The sequence below is a fragment of the Xenopus tropicalis genome, chromosome 4 (genome assembly GCF_000004195.4).
Source record: "Xenopus tropicalis strain Nigerian chromosome 4, UCB_Xtro_10.0, whole genome shotgun sequence".
Taxonomy (NCBI): domain Eukaryota; kingdom Metazoa; phylum Chordata; class Amphibia; order Anura; family Pipidae; genus Xenopus; species Xenopus tropicalis.
Window position 1 is genome coordinate 119885130 of NC_030680.2, and position 20958 is coordinate 119906087.

At 39.4% G+C, this 20958-nt stretch overlaps 1 protein-coding gene across 2 annotated transcripts in view; it reads right to left on the bottom strand.

Moving 5' to 3' along the window:
* hmcn1 (hemicentin 1) overlaps positions 1–20958 on the bottom strand; it is a 133855-nt gene that overhangs the window by 70831 nt on the left and 42066 nt on the right. For both annotated transcript variants that reach the window (XM_012961441.3, XM_031901072.1), the window contains exons 22-38: positions 20546–20723; positions 19555–19682; positions 18157–18417; positions 17545–17640; positions 15280–15474; positions 13344–13474; positions 11947–12094; positions 8614–8740; positions 8175–8329; positions 7593–7871; positions 6250–6531; positions 3272–3380; positions 2914–3083; positions 2564–2715; positions 2066–2189; positions 1232–1333; positions 518–694 (exon numbers count right to left, since the gene is read on the bottom strand). In XM_012961441.3, the coding sequence (XP_012816895.2) occupies positions 518–694; positions 1232–1333; positions 2066–2189; positions 2564–2715; positions 2914–3083; positions 3272–3380; positions 6250–6531; positions 7593–7871; positions 8175–8329; positions 8614–8740; positions 11947–12094; positions 13344–13474; positions 15280–15474; positions 17545–17640; positions 18157–18417; positions 19555–19682; positions 20546–20723 (2814 nt within the window). The remainder of the gene's footprint in view (positions 1–517; positions 695–1231; positions 1334–2065; positions 2190–2563; positions 2716–2913; positions 3084–3271; positions 3381–6249; positions 6532–7592; positions 7872–8174; positions 8330–8613; positions 8741–11946; positions 12095–13343; positions 13475–15279; positions 15475–17544; positions 17641–18156; positions 18418–19554; positions 19683–20545; positions 20724–20958) is intronic.

The window sequence follows — 20958 nt, forward strand, 5'->3', positions numbered from 1 at the left end:
CAACCTGTAAGTAATGTCTCTGTGGAGAGGTCCATGTATTGCCCTGTTGAGCTGGCCACTGTATACAGATATCATTCCACAACCCCTAAATTGCTATGCCACGTCCACTCCAGAACTATTGTAAAGGTATTTCAAACTGAGTTAGGCGTTAAGGAGGCTAGTAGCCAGTGTTGGGGTAAGAAATAGTTCTCTGCGGTGCACCCAACGTGCATGAACCCTACGAGCTCACCACTTCCCCCACTCACAGACAACCAACCTACCCTTCCTGAATGACATGGTTAAACCCCCCTAAAACTGTTCATTCCCCCATTTTGCTCTCTTTGTCCCACCTGTGCCTCTGCTGCCTACCCTTAAAGCCTCTATACCGTCTCAGAATGTCTTCATCCCCATTTTAGTCCCCAAGGTGTATAGGTATTTGGCTGCAGATCTAGTCATTTAAGGATCAGTAATATTTACAAAAACACTGGAAGCTGAAAACTGAAAAGAATATAAAACCTTATGTTAATATGCCTCTTACCGTGAACCTGAAGGTTGTAAGAAAGCTCTGCTCTTCCTGCTATGCTGGCAGCTACACATTTATAGGTGCCGGCATGAAACACCTGGGCACCAGATATCTGAAGCACTTGTCCTCTGTCTGACACGGAGATGTCACCAGTATTTGTCAGTTGCTGATTATCCTTAAACCATGTAACAACTACAAGGAGGAAAAACATGAAGTTCAAGTGCATTAACACCTTAATATTGTACAACAATTTATATTGTGATATAAAAAATGAAATCAGTTTTCCCTGTCCTTTCATTTCAAGAAGATAATGCATTAGTTATGCAGACATATAATAATCATATATATACTATATAGGAAATATAGATTATAATAAATTAATTATCCAGCTGGAGACTGTGTGGCCCTCCAAGGGATACTTATGTCCTGCACCCTGGTTAGGTGCTACATAGACTTCTTTAAATAGCCCACTTTAAATAAAAAGGAAAATAATTATGGTGGTTTGTAGCTGGGATCTGATCAGTAACTGCCCTGGCTGTGCATTTCAACCCACTGAGTGAGCTTAAGCCTATATGGCATTTCATGAAAAAATAAATTGTAAGAGCGATACTGGGTTTCCTTCCCTTCTGGTGGTCAAGACAGAAATAAAAGACAACTGCTATTGCAGTATCACTTCTAGATGTCTGCTGGTTATTCTATATTCACAACTATACAAGAAATAATACAAACCTGGGTCAGGATTTCCTGTTGCTTTGCATTCTAGTATGATATTATGATTGGCAAGGACGGTTTCCTGGATCAATTCCCCAGAATTCTCAATTTTAGGAGGTTCTGTTGAATAGAATTTTATATGAATTAATGTTCTCCTCATCAAAGAACATGCATAAAAAATGTCAGTCAAAATGTAAGTCACTCATTTTCTAAAAACATCCTGTTCCTTTCCCATCTTGAACATAAAATGCCAATATATATTGGGCACATTTGGACATTTTTAATTTTGTATTTTGCACACTGCCTTCTGGTGTTGCAAAATTGCCACAGGTGTCTGCACTTAGCAGCACTGTAGTTACGGTAGGTGGAAGTAGAAAGTCACATAGGCACCCCCCACCCCCCCCCCACTCACACACACCATACCTATCCTATAACTTTTGCATCTTTGCAAGTATGGAAGGCGGTAAGGACATGGCTGGCCTGTGCCCCCTGGTGCTGCAGTCTCTGCTCCTTGTGCTGGATTTGAAGACCACAGACAGAATGAAGAAGACACACTGGAGGAAAAAGTGCTTGCTGAATGAGCTCTAAGGGAAGCACCTTGCACTACTTCCCCCGGTCTATCATAAATTATATTCTATTCTGTTTCTTTTCTCATGGGTCAGAGAAACTGAAGAATTAAAAATAACTGGAAACTGCCTATTGACAAGGAAGGGTTTGCTCTCTGAGGATTCGGTTATAATTTGTCCCTTTACACATACATTAAGGATATTAAACTAGCAAATCCCATAGCTGCTGTAAACCTGAAATTTACATATATAACTCTAATAAGATATGATACTTTGATAATGTTACCATAAACATTTAGCCAAATGGTTTGTTCAGCTTCCCCAGCAGCGTTGGTTGCTACACAGGTATATTTCCCAGCATCTTCCAGTAGGGTTTTCTTAAACTGTAAACTGCGGCCAAAGGATTCCATCTATGCAAGCACAAACATGGTTTATACATGATAAAAGAGCAACTAAAACAGCTACCTGCTGTGACTGCAAACTGAACAGATTTCTGGTTTCAGCACATCATAAAACATTTTGAACAGGGCACAATAGCTCCCATATGAAATAAAAGGCACAAATGTTGCCCATACCCAGAGCAAGCAATAAGACGTTTGCTTTTAAACAGCTGGCCCGTAAATGGTACCTGCTGATTGGTTGCTATAGGTGATAGCGAACTTATATTCTATAACCCTGTTAAAGTTTTAAAAGTTAAAACAAATTGCAACCAACCTCAAAATTCACTGAATGTAACAATAATAATAACGAGAGTGCCATGTTTCTCATTCCCTGCTGCACTTACTTTAATGTTTGCTTTGGCCACATTAAAAGGAAGCCCATCTTTTAGCCAAGTGATATGGGGGTTAGGAATACCGCTGGCAATGCACTGCAAGGTTGTGGCTTTGTGCATTAGTATCGATACTGGAGATGCCACTGGTTTGATTGTTGGACGAACTGTAAGAAAATGTGTTTAGCGGAATTACGTGGTGGATTTTTGGCAACAAAGCATTTGTGCTTGTTGTTATTGAACAACAGATGTTAAATAAGAACTCCTTCTGTTGTGAATTTCCAACATCCCCAGCCGTCATCTGTTGATGACAATAGAAATGATAATCTGCAATGTATGGTGGTCATGTTTTTGCTTTAACTCACCATGAACTACAACATTAAACTGCTTGGTACTGGATCCTGCTTCATTTTTTACCACACACTGGTAATTCCCACTGTCCGATGATTCGGTACTTGAAATAAGAAGTTTATGTCCGTTAGACTGTATAATTAGGCGACCACTCGTGTCAACTGGTGTCCCATTTTTGAGCCACCTGTAGAAAGAAAATTCCTAGGTTTTCATAAAAACATGTATAAATAAATAAATAAATAAATAAAACAAGCATCTGAAAGGAAAGTGCAGGTCTGAATATTAAATGATATCTGGAAGACAGCAGTAGCATGTGGGGCATGAATGATGATACATTACATGTTATATTATACATTGTACATTATATCTTACATTACAGATGGGAGAGGTGTTCCACTGGCCAAGCATTCCAATTCTACTGCACCAGAAGCAATCACTGTGTGATCTGCTGGATCATTACCACCTTCTATGGATGGAGGAACTAGTTGAAAATAAACAACAATATGTAGTCATTTGTTAGACATTATCCTTTTTTGAAGGTTATTATACATTAATGTAATTAAATCTAACATTATGATGCAGTTTATGCCCCCTATGTAATAAAGGTTTGCCCAGGAGTAGTAACCCATAGCAACCAAAAAGATGTCTACTGTTAAACAGGTGACCCGTAAATTCTACCTACTGATTAGTTGCTATGGGTTACTGCTCCAGGGAAAACTTAGTTCCTTTTATTACATAACTCCACACATGTTAATATTACCTTGCTGGCACTTGCCTTGATCCAATTAACCTGCCTGTTTTTGAGTGATGATGGAATTTGAAGCACATAGAGAAAACTCACATAGACTAAAGGTTCATTAGACTTGAACCTAGGACCCCAGTACTACAAGGCAGCAATTCTCATTTACCAAGAAAGTGCAAGAGCACTAAGGGGCGCAAGAGAGCACCTCTTAATGGTCACTGAGGCAGTACTTCTTCTACCTGGTCTGGCTGTGGTCTGCACCTTGCACAGGCAAGCCCTGTACTTAGGGCAGACAGTATGGTAAGGGCCATATTGTCACCTGCATCCTCTGCTGCTTTCTAACATATCTGAATGACACGCACGTTAGGGGATGAGTAAGGGCCATTAGAGGATGTCTTCATGCCTTTCTTCCCCTTATGAACCCAGGCAGTGGTGCATTTATGGGCATAGTTGCAAGCTATTTTTTTTAATCAAGGAAGGCATTTAGCAAAGTGAAAAAAAAGTATTGTGCCCATTGTTCGCATTTGACACACTCCTTTCCTATGGATAAATTACTTCTTATTTAGATTGTAAGCTCTACAGGGCAGGGACCTCCATCCTCTTGTCTCTTTGATTCTTAACTTATTGCACCTTTTTTAAATTGTATTTATTTGATTTGTTATCATACTTTGTATTTATCTATTATTTTAATAACCTCCTGTTGTATTCATTTATTGTTCTACTGTACAAGAATGCATACATAAGTACAAATAAAAGTATAAGTAAAGATATATGTACAAACATACATACAGTGGTGTGAAAAACTATTTGCCCCCTTCCTGATTTCTTATTCTTTTGCATGTTTGTCACACAAAATGTTTCTGATCATCAAACACATTTAACTATTAGTCAAAGATAACACAAGTAAACACAAAATGCAGTTTTTAAATGAGGGTTTTTATTATTTAGGGAGAAAAAAATCCAAACCTACATGGCCCTGTGTGAAAAAGTAATTGCCCCCTGAACCTAATAACTGGTTGGGCCACCCTTAGCAGCAATAACTGCAATCAAGCGTTTGCGATAACTTGCAACAAGTCTTTTACAGCGCTCTGGAGGAATTTTGGCCCACTCATCTTTGCAGAATTGTTGTAATTCAGCTTTATTTGAGGGTTTTCTAGCATGAACCGCCTTTTTAAGGTCATGCCACAACATCTCAATAGGATTCAGGTCAGGACTTTGACTAGGCCACTCCAAAGTCTTCATTTTGTTTTTCTTCAGCCATTCAGAGGTGGATTTGCTGGTGTGTTTTGGGTCATTGTCCTGCTGCAGCACCCAAGATAGCTTCAGCTTGAGTTGACAAACAGATGGCCGGACATTCTCCTTCAGGATTTTTTGGTAGACAGTAGAATTCATGGTTCCATCTATCACAGCAAGCCTTCCAGGTCCTGAAGCAGCAAAACAACCCCAGACCATCACACTACCATCACCATATTTTACTGTTGGTATGATGTTCTTTTTCTGAAATGCTGTGTTACTTTTACGCCAGATGTAACAGGACACGCACCTTCCAAAAAGTTAAACTTTTGTCTCGTCGGTCCACAAGGTATTTTCTCAAAAGTCTTGGCAATCATTGAGATGTTTTTTAGCAAAATTGAGACGAGCCATAATGTTCTTTTTGCTTAAAAGTGGTTTGCGCCTTGGAAATCTGCCATGCAGGCTGTTTTTGCCCAGTCTCTTTCTTATGGTGGAGTCGTGAACACTGACCTTAATTGAGGCAAGTGAGGCCTGCAGTTCTGTAGATGTTGTCCTGGGGTCTTTTGTGGCCTCTCGGATGAGTTGTCTCTGCGCTCTTGGGGTAATTTTGGTCGGCCGGCCACTCCTGGGAAGGTTCACCACTGTTCCATGTTTTTGCCATTTGTGGATAATGGCTCTCACTGTGGTTCGCTGGAGTCCCAAAGCTTTAGAAATGGCTTTATAACCTTTACCAGACTGATAGATCTCAATTACTTTTGTTCTCATTTGTTCCTGAATTTCTTTGGATCTTGGCATGATGTCTAGCTTTTGAGGCGCTTTTGGTCTACTTCTCTGTGTCAGGTAGCTCCTATTTAAGTGATTTCTTGATTGAAACAGGTGTGGCAGTAATCAGGCCTGGGGGTGACTACAGAAATTGATATTGAAATTGAAAATTGAAATTGATAAACCACAGTTAAGTTATTTTTTAACAAGGGGGCAATCACTTTTTCACACAGGGCCATGTAGATTTGGAGTTTTTTTTCTCCCTTAATAACGTAAACCTTCATTTAAAAACTGCATTTTGTGTTCAATTATGTTATCTTCGACTAATAGTTAACGGTTTTTGATGAGCAGAAACATTTAAGTGTGACAAACATGCAAAAGAATAAGAAATCAGGAAGGGGGCAAATAGTTTTTCACACCACTGTACATACTTCTACAGGGAATAGGTATTAAAAGATCTCCTCAATGCAAGGTATTGCATGTCTTCTTAGGTGTAGGCTTTGAAAAAAAGCCCTGTACTCTAAATAAATGCAGCTAAAACCTTCTTAAAGCCCCATAATCCACCCAAAATATGATATATTATTATTTGAGCCACAAGCTGCCCTTAACTTACCCAAGACTGACACTTTGTATTTCATTTCTGTTTCCCCTGCTACATTGACAGCCACACACGTGTATAACCCCCGGTCATACTCTACTGTATTTCTTATCTCTAGTTTTTTCCCATTATAATGAAGGCGGATATTGTCATTTGTCTCTACAGGAACTCCGTCTTTTAACCATGTTATTAAAGGTGGTGGGTGGCCAGTGGCTTCACACTCAAGTGTAAGGGATTTCCCAACAATCACTTTTTTATTTTGATGTTTTTTCTCATCTCCGTGAATTCTAGCTGGAACTGTAAAATGAAATGACATGCAGAAACAGTTTAAATTAGCCCTGTTAAAAAAAACATGAATTATAAGGTCTATCACTAGTAATTACTTATAAAGTGGAAGATGTTGCTTTAAACTGAATGGTGCATAATTAGTACATCATTATACATTTAGGGTGAAGACACACTGAGCTACTAGTTGCAGCTACTTTTTCACAGCAACTAAACACCAACTGGCACCTACTTTGAGGCTACTGGAAGCGAAATTAAAGGGGGTGGTAAACAACCAGTGATCCTCACTGCTTTAAGGGGTTGTTCATCTATCTTTAAATTAAATTGTATATATTGATATTGGTCTTTATTTTTTGGGGGGGGGGGGTCAGCTATTTAGCTTTTTGCTCTCCAGTTTCAAATTTCAGCAGCTATTTGGCTGCTTGGGTCAAATTTACCCTAGCCCTAGTTGTTTGAATGAGAGGCTATAATATAAATAGGTAAAGGATTGAATAGGAAGATAAGTAATAAAATGTAACAATAACATATTACTCAGAGAGCAATAATTTTTTCTGCTGGGATCAACTGAAGGCTAAATATTAACAACTGTAAAAAAATAAATACTGAAGACAAAGGAAGTAGACATTCTATAACAGGGATCCCCAACCTTTTATATCTGTGAGTCACATTCAAATGGTAAAAGAGTTTATGGAGCAACACAAGCATGGAAAATGTTCCTGGGGGTGCAAATAAGAGCTCTAATTGGCTATTTGGTAGGCTGTATGTGGACTGGCAGCCTATAGAAGACTCTGTTTGGCTTTACACTGGCTTTGTATGCACTCAAAACTTGCCTACTAACCAGAAATTCAAAAATGAGCACCTACTTTGAGGAAACTGGGAGCAACACCCAAGGGGTTGGTGAGCAACATGTTGGGGATCACTGTTCTATAACATAGTAAAAGTGGTTTCCCCTTTAACAGTCCTTAGCAGGTAGGTTTCAACTCACATGAAGAGGTTCAAGGAGCAGCATTCCTTCCCTTTAAAATGAATGCTGAATCATGGCTTATATATAATATCTTAAATTTATATCATACCATAAATATCAACAGAGTAGTTCTTCTCAGTTTGTCCTGCAACATTTGTCACAGAGCAAGTATATGTGCCGCCATCTGTGATCTGAGACTCAGTTATACGTAGATATTTCCCCTTCTGAATGTAAGTGACGTATGGGCTTGGTAGAAGGGGTTCTCCATCTTTGTACCATATTATTGTAGGGGGTGGGATACCCCTAGCATCACATTCCAGGTTGATTTCCCCATTCACAGTAAAGGATAAGTCTGTTGTACTGTTTCCATCTTTTATGGTAGGTGCAACTATGCAAAGAAGAAGACATTGTTAACTATGCTGATAGTATGTAGAAAATAAACAACTATTTATGAAAAAACATAACCAACATCTATACTTGGGCATATATAAGAATGGCGCTAGTTAAAAGTGAAACTGTTACACTTATTTTATGAATCACATCAACAATAAATCAAAAGGACCTTGCCAATACCTTATCAGCTAAATTATTTATTAACTGCCACAAATTGTATATTTTTACAAAGTTTCAACAAACTCTCACATTGGAGAAAAAAACAGGGAATAAAGATGGCATCCCGTGGATCACTTACTATAAACTGTCAGTTTAATCTCTTTGGTTTGTGAACCAGCTGTATTGGCCGCTATGCATTTGTACTTCCCACTGTCGCTTAGACGTGAATGTTTTATATGAAGGACCTGACCATTTTCCAACATAACCACATTAGGATCCTCTGTAGACAGAAGCCTATGAAATTAAAAAAACACATCTAAACATTTAAACAGCATAACAATGTAGCAACATAGCACCTGAGTATCACAAGTCGCTCAAATAATTGCTTCTTTGGTTCGATTTATTGAGAAGACAGCAAAAAATGACCATTTCATGTCTATAATTTTACAAACAAATGAAAAAAATATTTGTGACTCTGACCACATTATGTTGACTCCCTAGAGAGCATTTTACTGTAGATCCAAAATATACATTTTAAAGATACATGAAATTGGTTTTTTTTTGTTTGGTTTCCTTACCTGTTTTCCTTAAACCACTGAATAGAAGGGAATGGGATTCCTTTCACTTTACACTCCAAGTTTACTTCTCTGCCAGCAATAACAGAGACATCACTGATTGTTCCAACACCAGCAATTGTGGGGGGATCTACAAAGAGAATGAAAGGATTAGGCTCAACACAATTACATGATTTCATCATAATATTCTGTGTCAGAAGCATAGAATATAAAAACTAATAGATAATGCATGATACAACTGATATTGAATATGTGAAAAACAGAAACACATTGCAACCCAATGTATTTTACCTGTGAGCCACATGTAAATATAAAAAAAAAATAAGGAGCAACACAAGAATGAAAAAAGTTCCTAAGGGGTGTCCAATAAAGGCTGTGATTGGTTATTTAGAGCCCTTATGGGGACTGGCAGAACCTGTTTGGCAGTGCACATGGTCTTTATGCCTCCAAAGTCAGAAATTTAAAAATGAGCACCTACAGTATTTTGGAAGCAACTGGGAGCAACATCAGGATGTTCATCAACGCATTGCTCACAATCCAAACTGGGAATCACTGGTTTAGAACAAGCGCTATTTATGTTCACATGATATATGGTTTACCTTTCTGCAGTGTTCATACAACACAAAAAAGTCAAATATGTTCGTCAGGGTTTCATTTGGCTTAGCTATATGAGTATCAAATGGGTGGTATCAAATTGTTTCCAAGGATTCCAGTGCTCAAACGGGATATTATTGAGTTAGAGAGGGTCCAGAGAAGGGCAACTAAGCTGGTAAAGGGTATGGAAAGTCTCAGTTATGAAGAAAGACTGGCCAAGTTGGGTCTGTTTACACTGGAGAAGAGGAACTTAAGGGGTGACATGATAACTATGTATAAATATATAAGGGGACCATATAATAACCTCTCTAATGCTTTATTTACCAGTAGGTCCTTCCAACGGACACGAGGGCACCCACTCCGTTTAGAAGAAGGGAGGTTTGTTTAAATATTCAGAAAAGATTTTTTACTGTGAGAGCTGTGAAGTTGTGGAATTCTCTTCCTGAATAAGTTGTGCTGGCTGATACATTATATAGCTTCAAAAAGGGTTTGGATGGCTTTTTAGCAAGTGAGGGAATACAGGGTTATGGGAGATAGCTCTCAGTACAAGTGAGGGAATACAGGGGTATGGGAGATAGCTCTCAGTACAAGTGAGGGAATACAGGGGTATGGGAGATAGCTCTCAGTACAAGTGAGGGAATACAGGGTTATGGGAGATAGCTCTCAGTACAAGTGAGGGAATACAGGGTTATGGGAGATAGCTCTTAGTACAAGTGAGGGAATACAGGGGTAGGGGGGATAGCTCTCAGTACAAGTGAGGGAATACAGGGGTATGGGAGATAGCTCTTAGTACAAGTGAGGGAATACAGGGGTATGGGAGATAGCTCTTAGTACAAGTGAGGGAATACAGGGGTAGGGGGGATAGCTCTTAGTACAAGTGAGGGAATACAGGGGTAGGGGGGATAGCTCTTAGTACAAGTGAGGGAATACAGGGGTAGGGGAGATAGCTCTCAGTACAAGTGAGGGAATACAGGGGTATGGGAGATAGCTCTTAGTACAAGTGAGGGAATACAGGGGTATGGGAGATAGCTCTCAGTACAAGTGAGGGAATACAGGGGTATGGGAGATAGCTCTTAGTACAAGTGAGGGAATACAGGGTTATGGGAGATAGCTCTTAGTACAAGTGAGGGAATACAGGGGTATGGGAGATAGCTCTTAGTACAAGTGAGGGAATACAGGGGTAGGGGGGATAGCTCTCAGTACAAGTGAGGGAATACAGGGTTATGGGAGATAGCTCTCAGTACAAGTGAGGGAATACAGGGTTATGGGAGATAGCTCTCAGTACAAGTGAGGGAATACAGGGTTATGGGGGATAGCTCTCAGTACAAGTGAGGGAATACAGGGTTATGGGAGATAGCTTTCAGTACAAGTGAGGGAATACAGGGTTATGGGAGATAGCTCTCAGTACAAGTGAGGGAATACAGGGTTATGGGAGATAGCTCTCAGTACAAGTGAGGGAATACAGGGTTATGGGAGATAGCTCTTAGTACAAGTGAGGGAATACAGGGTTATGGGAGATAGCTCTCAGTACAAGTGAGGGAATACAGGGTTATGGGAGATAGCTCTCAGTACAAGTGAGGGAATACAGGGGTATGGGAGATAGCTCTCAGTACAAGTGAGGGAATACAGGGGTATGGGAGATAGCTCTCAGTACAAGTGAGGGAATACAGGGGTATGGGAGATAGCTCTCAGTACAAGTGAGGGAATACAGGGGTAGGGGAGATAGCTCTCAGTACAAGTGAGGGAATACAGGGTTATGGGAGATAGCTCTTAGTACAAGTGAGGGAATACAGGGGTAGGGGAGATAGCTCTCAGTACAAGTGAGGGAATACAGGGGTAGGGGAGATAGCTCTCAGTACAAGTGAGGGAATACAGGGGTTATGGGAGATAGCTCTCAGTACAAGTGAGAGAATACAGGGTTATGGGAGATAGCTCTCAGTACAAGTGAGGGAATACAGGGTTATGGGAGATAGCTCTCAGTACAAGTGAGGGAATACAGGGTTATGGGAGATAGCTCTCAGTACAAGTGAGGGAATACAGGGTTATGGGAGATAGCTCTCAGTACAAGTGAGGGAATACAGGGGTATGGGAGATAGCTCTCAGTACAAGTGAGGGAATACAGGGTTATGGGAGATAGCTCTCAGTACAAGTGAGGGAATACAGGGGTATGGGAGATAGCTCTCAGTACAAGTGAGGGAATACAGGGGTAGGGGAGATAGCTCTCAGTACAAGTGAGGGAATACAGGGGTATGGGAGATAGCTCTCAGTACAAGTGAGGGAATACAGGGTTATGGGAGATAGCTCTCAGTACAAGTGAGGGAATACAGGGGTAGGGGAGATAGCTCTCAGTACAAGTGAGGGAATACAGGGTTATGGGAGATAGCTCTCAGTACAAGTGAGGGAATACAGGGGTATGGGAGATAGCTCTCAGTACAAGTGAGGGAATACAGGGTTATGGGAGATAGCTCTCAGTACAAGTGAGGGAATACAGGGTTATGGGAGATAGCTCTCAGTACAAGTGAGGGAATACAGGGTTATGGGAGATAGCTCTCAGTACAAGTTGATCCAGGGACTGGTCCAATTGCCACATTGGCGTCAGGAAGGAATTTTTTTCCCTCTCTGCAGCAAATCAGAGAAGCTTCAGAAGGGGATCTGGATCAACTATAGGCATTACAACATTATGGTTGAACTTTATGGACGTGTATTTTTTCAACCTTACTATGTTACTATGTTAATATTTACCAAGAACATTCACAAAGTACTGCTTTTTGGATTCCCCAGCAATATTATTGGCTTTGCACGTATAATGTCCAGAATCCTTCAGGGCCATTTTAAGAATTTTCAGTATTTTTCCTTTTTCCAAAATTTGCACAGTAGCACTTTCATCAACCTGAAATAAAATACAGTATTTAAAATCCATAAACCCTATAGAGGTTATTTACTCATAAAGGACCAGGGTAAAAAGTGCAATTTCAGGTGCACTTTGCCATGCTTTTTACCCATGACCCAATATTTTTTCCCACCAATTCCAGTATAATTGGGGCCACAAGGTTTTGATGTAATTGCACAAAAAAAATTGATGTGTATGGAACTCATCATTTCCACCGCTCAGTGTCAAGATGGTGCCAGCCACAAGTTTTCTACATCAATTTACACAACTATACTTAATCCTTATTGGAGGCAAAACAATCCTATTGGGTTTAAAGGTTTTTTTAGTAGACTTAAAGGAACAGTAACACCAAAAAATGAAAGTGTATAAAAGTAACTAAAATATAATATGCTGCTGCCCTGCACTGGTAAAAGTTGTGTGTTTACTTCAGAAAGTCTACTATAATTTATATAAATAAGCTGCTATGTAGCCATGGAGGCAGCCATTCAAAGGAGAAAAGGCACAGGCACATAGCAGATAACAGATAAAACACCATTGTATTCTACAGAACTTATCTGTTATCTGCTATGTAACCTGTGCCTTTTCTCCTTTTTTCCAGCTTGAGTGGCTGCCCCCGTGGCTACACAGCAGCTTATTATATAAACTATAGTAGTGTTACTGTAGCAAACACACCAGTTTTACCAGTGCAGGGCAGCAGTGCATTATATTTTTATTACTTTAAAGCTCTTTCATTTTTTGGTGTTACTGTTCCTTTAAGCTATGGAGATCCAAATTTCGGAAAGATCCCTTATCTGGAAAGCCTCAGGTCCCGAACATTCTGTATAACAGGTCCCATACCTGTATTTTAATTTTGTTCATGGAGCCTAATTTAACTGCAAATGTCTCTTTATTCTTGAGCAGGTGTAGGCAGTAATGAATGAATGTCTTACATGTTTTATTTTTAGCCCCTATACCCTCCTAGACACACACTTTTCTAGAACTTCCTAGGTGTTTCCCTGGCCTCTGGTGGGCAGGCACTAAAGTTACCCCTAAATAACTTTGGTGAACCCCCTTACACAGATGCTTCCAAACTGGCTGCTCCAATGAGTACATAAAATGCCATCCAATTACCCATATACTGCCCAAAAATGAACATATTATAATTAATGTCTAAGACATGGGAGTACTTTTGTCTTGTCTATTAATATAAATTAGCCTTAACCAACAATTAATTGATTTCACATGAGGGTAACGTTCCTTTAATACATACCTGAGTTCTGCCTTTGTACCAGGTAATAAGTGGCGGTGGGCTCCCTGAGGCTTCACACAGTAAGCTCATAGTTTGATGCAGTAACACAGATACATTACTAATTATATCCATGTCTTTAATGAGAGGGGGGTCTGAAAGGCAACATTTCATGTAATTAAAACCATTTTGAAAAATTAAACATATTTACATTAGAATTAAACTGAGGCTTAGATTATGAAGATCATATCACGTATTTACCAACACAATAAAAAAAAATCACCATTTTATTTTACACAATGCAGTGCGTAATGCAGTTCCAGCATTATAACATGCACCCACAAAACATTGTGTACCCCAACTTGTGTGTGTTTTGATTTTTTCAATTTATATGAGTGCCAATGATGTGTGTACACTAATACATGCAACATTAACAAAGGCATTACAGTGAGATTCACAGTGTGCAAATCAATTGCATCTGACAGCCCAGGGCACAAAGGAAAGCACCAAAGTGGCACTAGGGATCCGCTGCCAGACGCATACACAGGTCAAAGCACCGCTGTGAGTAACATTTAAGTGTACACTTTGCACTTCCTACTTGTGTTTGTAAATAAACCTTAATATGTGGTTGTTATTCATTTTACTATTTTGGTATTAATGAATTTGTTAGGGGCATATTTATTAAAATGTTAATTTTTTTGGGAGGGAGAAAAAATCGCTAAATAATTACAAAATGTGATAATAATTACAAACTCTTACAGAAACTGCATTTAATCGTGATCACACTTTTCCCTGTGACAAAAAAATCATTCCTTTTTTTCTGCAATCAGGTTTATTAGGTTTAAAAAACCCACACAATTAACTTTTCTGAATGCTGAAATAAACCACTTCCCAATTATTTCTTTAGCAGCTTTCCAAGTTTTAGGAGGTGGCATGATATTTATTTTGCATTTGTCTCTGTCAAAGTTTGATAAATATTGACATTTGGAGTGTTTTTGGTTTTTTTTTAAAGGAGACATATTGGATAAATGGGGAAAAACCCTAATTTTGTAGGCAATTATGAATAATATACGGTGCTGGTTTCCCTTTGGGCTAAACATTAATCCTCTCTGTAACAATGGCCCCTTTATTGGAGCTCCCTATAGATCCTATCACTTCTCCTAACGGTCCCTGCCAGAAGTACAGTAGGAGGGGGATAGCCAATCATAGCCCTGCAGTCACACAAGCACAGACAGGCTTCAGTTCCCTATCAGGTCAGCCTAGCTGCTGATTGGTTCCTATCCTACAGTGCAGTGTATGGAGGGCCGCCGGCTCCCCAGCTCATCCAGAGAATTCAGCCAGCAGGAAGTGGAACAGATGGGCGGGACTAGTGGGGTTTTGGGGGAATTTCTCAATAAATCAGTCAGAAACACAACTTTTTAAGCACAATCCTTTTTTATTTAGAGGAGTATAATTCACTGGTACATTCAGAATTTGTATATGATATGTCTCCTTTAATTGCAATTTTTTGCCATGTTTTTCTCTGGTGGGCATTGCATAGTAGGCCAATAGATCACGGGCATTTAGTACTAGAAAGAGTCAAATGTTTCCTTATTCCACCCCATGGGAGGACCCTTTTCTGTTTATCTATATACAATTGTTATTATTTTCATAATGTATGAACCCTTTGCTCTATGGTACACTCTGCCATATAAACAAATACACAGCATTGCAAAGAACCAATTAGAAAAAGAATCTACTTCGTTCGCAGTATAGTTTTATTATTGGGGAACTGTAGTACATTCCTCAGCTCTTCAAACTATTTAATTAACACAATATTGATGAGAAGAACAATAAATAAACTATGGAACTAACTGAGAATGTGGATGTGCTACTCTATTCTAAAGATGAATCATGTGAGCCTTACCCTTTCATGAATTCCATGAAAAATATATTCAAGAAGATATATTATTAAACTTACCATGGACTTTTAAACTGTATTTCTTTTCTGTCTGTCCTGCTTCATTGCTTGCCACACATGTGTACTCTCCATTATCATATGGGGTCAAGGAATCAATAACGAGGACGGCCCTGTCCTCCACAATATTCACTCCAGGTTCAGATCCAGTTAACTCCTTGCCATTTCTGAACCATTTAATGACTGGTTTGGGGTGGCCTATGGAAGACAAAGCAAAACGTGACAGATTCGCTCCACACTAATGCAGTTTAGCAGCCACATTTGAATGCAGGTATACAGTGGCTTGCAAAAGTATTCGGTCCCCTTGAACTTTTCCACATTTTGTCACATTACAGCCACAAACATGAATCAATTTTATTGGAATTCCACGTGAAAGACCAATACAAAGCGGTGTACACGTGAGAAGTGGAACAAAAATCATACATGATTCCAAACATTTTTTACAAATAAATAACTGCAAAGTGGGGTGTGCATAATTATTCAGCCCCCTGAGTCAATACTTTGTAGAACCCCCTTTTGCTGCAATTACAGCTGCCAGTCTTTTAGGGTATGTCTCTACCAGCTTTGCACATCTAGAGACTGAAATCCTTGCCCATTCTTCTTTGCAAATCAGCTCCAGCTCAGTCAGATTAGATGGACAGCGTTTGGGAACAGCAGTTTTCAGATCTTGCCACAGATTCTCCATTGGATTTAGATCTGGACTTTGACTGGGCCATTCTAACACATGGATATGTTTTGTTTTAAACCATTCCATTGTTGCCCTGGCTTTATGTTTAGGGTCGTTGTCCTGCTGGAAGGTGAACCTCCGCCCCAGTCTCAAGTCTTTTGCAGACTCCAAGAGGTTTTCTTCCAAGATTGCCCTGTATTTGGCTCCATCCATCTTCCCATCAACTCTGACCAGCTTCCCTGTCCCTGCTGAAGAGAAGCACCCCCAGAGCATGATGCTGCCACCACCATATTTGACAGTGGGGATGGTGTGTTCAGAGTGATGTGCAGTGTTAATTTTCCACCACACATAGCGTTTTGCATTTTGGCCAAAAAGTTCCATTTTGGTCTCATCTGACCAGAGCACCTTCTCCCACATGTTTGCTGTGTCCCCCACATGGCTTGTGGCAAACTGCAAATGGGACTTCTTATGGTTTTCTGTTAACAATGGCTTTCTTCTTGCCACTCTTCCATAAAGGCCAACTTTGTGCAGTGCACGGCTAATAGTTGTCCTATGGACAGATTCCCCCACCTGAGCTGTAGATCTCTGCAGCTCGTCCAGAGTCACCATGGGCCTCTTGGCTGCATTTCTGATCAGCGCTCTCCTTGTTCGGCCTGTGAGTTTAGGTGGATGGCCTTGTATTGGTAGGTTTACAGTTGTGCCATACTCCTTCCATTTCTGAATGATCGCTTGAACAGTGCTCCGTGGGATGTTCAAGGCTTTGGAAATCTTTTTGTAGCCTAAGCCTGCTTTAAATTTCTCAATAACTTTATCCCTGACCTGTCTGGTGTGATCTTTGGACTTCATGGTGTTGTTGCTCCCAATATTCTCTTAGACAACCTCTGAGGCCGTCACAGAGCAGCTGTATTTGTACTGACATTAGATTACACACAGGTGCACTCTATTTAGTCATTAGCACTCATCAGGCAATGTTTATGGGCAACTGACTGCACTCAGACCAAAGGGGGCTGAATAATTACGCACACCCCACTTTGCAGTTATTTATTTGTAAAAAATGTTTGGAATCATGTATGATTTTCGTTCCACTTCTCACGTGTACACCACTTTGTATTGGTCTTTCACGTGGAATTCCAATAAAATCGATTCATGTTTGTGGCTGTAATGTGACAAAATGTGGAAAAGTTCAAGGGGGCCGAATACTTTTGCAAGCCACTGTAGGTCCTGTTATCCAGAATGCTCAGGACCTGGAGGTATCCGGATAGGGGGTCTTTATGTAATTTAGATCTCCACACCTTAAGTTTACTAAAAAATCAAACATTAGATGTAGCTTACCAGCACACTTGCATTTCAAAAATATACATAATAGGATTGTTTTGTCACCAGTGCGGGTTCACACAGCTTAGTTGGGATCAGGTATAAGGTACTGTTTTATTATTACAGAGAAAAAGGAATTACAATTATTTGATTAAAGTGGAGTCTTTTATGTATGTGCATAAGGTGCGTTATGTATGGGAGATGGACTTCCTGAGCATTCTGGATAATGGATCCCATACCAGTAATGGCTCTGTTGCTGGGAGAAACTCTTTGTTAAGGATTTATACCTTTTACTGGGCACGGGAAAGATATCTGTTGCCTTGAAATTCTCTCTTGATTTTGTTTGTTGTAAGGGGGCTCCAAATCTGACAGAGTGGGAGGAGCTAGAATTTAATAACAGGGAATAAATTAATATGTTGAAACAATAGTATTATGTTAAATGTAAAAAAAAAATATTTTCAGAACTTTCAAAGTGAAACATCTACAATATATTCTGCTGTGATAAAAAATCAAATCATTTTCTATTCATGAGATGTATGGAAATTCAAATATTTAGGGGCAGATTTATCAATAAGATCCAACTGAAGAGTCCTGTAGGATTCCCAGAAGTTCAGTCTTTTTATCTTATTTAACAAAACTTTTCTGATTATTAGAGAAGTGTTAAAGAATTGACATGTAATTCAGCAGAATGTATTTGACTGCTTTGAGCAGCTGAACGCCATTTTGCTCACCCATCTGAATCTGGGCTCCCTGATGCATACTACATCAGGGTCGGTTAAGCTATTGTTAACACTTAGGTTCCTCTTATAAAGGGTTAATGATAGATAATAATATTGCCCCCCTAAATTTTTTCTATGAGGAATTTTTCCAAAATTAAAGGAGAAAAAAAAAAAAAATACCGTAAATCTCCACAGTAGCATTTGCACTATCCGTGCCAATGACGTTACTAGCAACGCAAGTGTAAGTTCCTCCATCAGAAGGCTTGGCACTTTCAACTCTTAACATATTGTTGTCTTGCCCTTGATCAAACTCCATTATTTGTCCATCTTTATACCAGGCTGCTGTGGGAGGCGGTATCCCATGACTTATACAGGCAATTTCAAAGCTGTGACCCAGTTTTACTCTAATAAGTTTAGGACCACGTTGGATTTTAGGAGGCACTGGCAAAGAAAGATATATTAAAATCTTTGCAATTAAGAGTATTAAGAACGTAACAACACATTTACATCATGACGACTGTCTCCTAATTTTTTCTAAGATTTATCAATTAAATATGTTGAACCATAAATTCAACTTTCAATCTACAACCCAGACCACACATGTCTTGGGTCTCTGGGAGCCCAAATCCTGGCTATGAGCTAAGACTTTTATCCTAGTTCACTAATGGGCAATGTAATAAAAAGTGTAGTTTTAGTTTTTATTGTCCCCATCTGCCAGAGGAAAAAGTTTTAGAGTTTTATTGTTTGCAACAGTGTGTGTAAAACATCTTACTGAACACATAAAAAAACACTGATATGCAGGTATTTAAAAATACCCAAAATGTAATTTAAATTTGTAGTGTCATTGCATAATGAAGAATATTAGACATATGATTTGTAATAAATTTTTCCACGTATGCAGCTGTTACATCCCCTATCTACCCAAACAGTTACACTACTGGTACCATGTTCAGTCAAAAATGACTCATTTCTACATGCTGTGTTGTACTTCCTTTGCCACAATGTTATTAAAGGAAAACTATATCCCAAACATTTCTGGTCTCTATAAAAATATATTGCATAAAACTCATATGGAGAACCCTGCTTCATCTAAATAAACCATTTTCATAAAAAGATATTTTTTAGTAGCGTTTGCCACTGGGTAATCCTAAATAAGTACTAATTGTCACCCCCTGGGTGACACTTATGCACAATGCATACAAAGTACATATTAAGGCCCATCAGCCAATTAATGGACAAAGTTCTGTCTTTTATTCCCACACTACTTCCTGTTACAGATAGAGCTGCATTATTTCCTGTCAGGTGATCTCTGAGGGAGCACACAGCCCATCACTAAATGGCGGTGGTTCAAGGGAAAAATGTAAACGGTTACTGATATATATATTCCAGTTTGGTAAGATTATTTAATAGGCCACTTAGTATGACGTAAACTATCTGGTTAAATGTTCATTTTCGGGGTATAGCTTTAATTTAAACTATGCATCCCATAATAGGCCTGGCTGACCTGCTTGAGATTGTCTGAAAACATTTCACTTCTCCAGCAGAAATGTACGCAAAGCATTAAGACAGAATACTTACCATAGACACTGAGTTTTACTAACTGAGTGATATTTCCAGCTATGTTGGTGCCTACACATGTATACATTCCTGCATCCGATACTCTGGTTTCAAATATCTTCAGTGACCCAGATGGGAAAATACTGTGCCTAAAATAAAACAGGTACCATTATGTGTAGCAAAAAGGTTCAGCGTGAAAAATGAATGAGTAAAATGATTAAATCTAATACCGCCCTATAGTCTTGTTCTGTACAAGAAAAATGCATAATTAATACATATATAATGAAAAAGGCATGTTAGATGCATGTATGTACATATAACTTTATTTATAAAGCGCTACATGAATATACAACATTGTACAAACTTACAGTGTAGAAAACTACACACAAAGAGGACAAGCACATTAATAAATAAATAACAAGCATACTACACAGTATAGTACAAAGTAGGAAGGAGGTCCCTATCCCTTAAGGCTTACAATCTAATAACATACAGGCACAAAACAAAGCAAATAGTATTCAAACATCTGGGTAATAGACAGGTACCACTGTTGCCAACCCCTAGCCTGGGGGGGGGGGGGGGAAGCAGCAGTGGGGAGTGAAGGGCTGGCTGGGTCGCCTTGGGCCTCTGCCATGACTGGATCAGAGAAGACATGTTCCAAAAGGTAGGTTCTAACTTTCTTTTTGAAGAGATTAAGAGAGTGTCCCTTAAGAAGGAATTCAAAGACAGAATTCTAGAGGAAAATGTAGTGAGGAGCAGAAGAGTGAAGGGATTTAAAATGTAAGCAGAAGTATTTTGCATGATATCCTTTGATTAACAGGCAGCCATCATAGGGATTTTACCAGTGGATGAGCAGGTTCCTTCTTAGAGAGAGCAGGAGGATTCTAGCTAGTTTAAGACTGATTGCAGGGGAGAGAGATAGGAGACTGGGTTAGTAGTAGATTGCAGTAATCTAACTGGGATAGGATAGCATAGATACTCCAATCCCCCTAAACTGAAAAATATACTATACCTCTGAGAAAATGGAGATATCAGCTGTGTCTCTTTAGCCCATGTAATAAATGGGGGAGGAACACTCTTTACTTCACATGGGAGGATCACATCATCTCCTGCTCTCACTGATATTTCAATCTGATTTTTCTGGGCTATGGAGCTTCCATTTGCGTCAGGGCTCACAATCCTTGGCTTAACTAAGGAGAAAGAATGGTTATATCATTAGACACATCCAGCCTTAGCCACGGCATCCTGCACTTTATTTCGGTGTTCAATAGAAAATGTCACTCAACAGGGAAGCACTGAACCCACCTGTTTTGTTTTCAGCTGAATCCTAAAATCCTCTGTAACGGTTTCAGCTGAATACAGAACTAAATCTAAACCCTTTGCTCTGACAGAAATCGCTGATGCGTGCATGGCAATTATTTTACT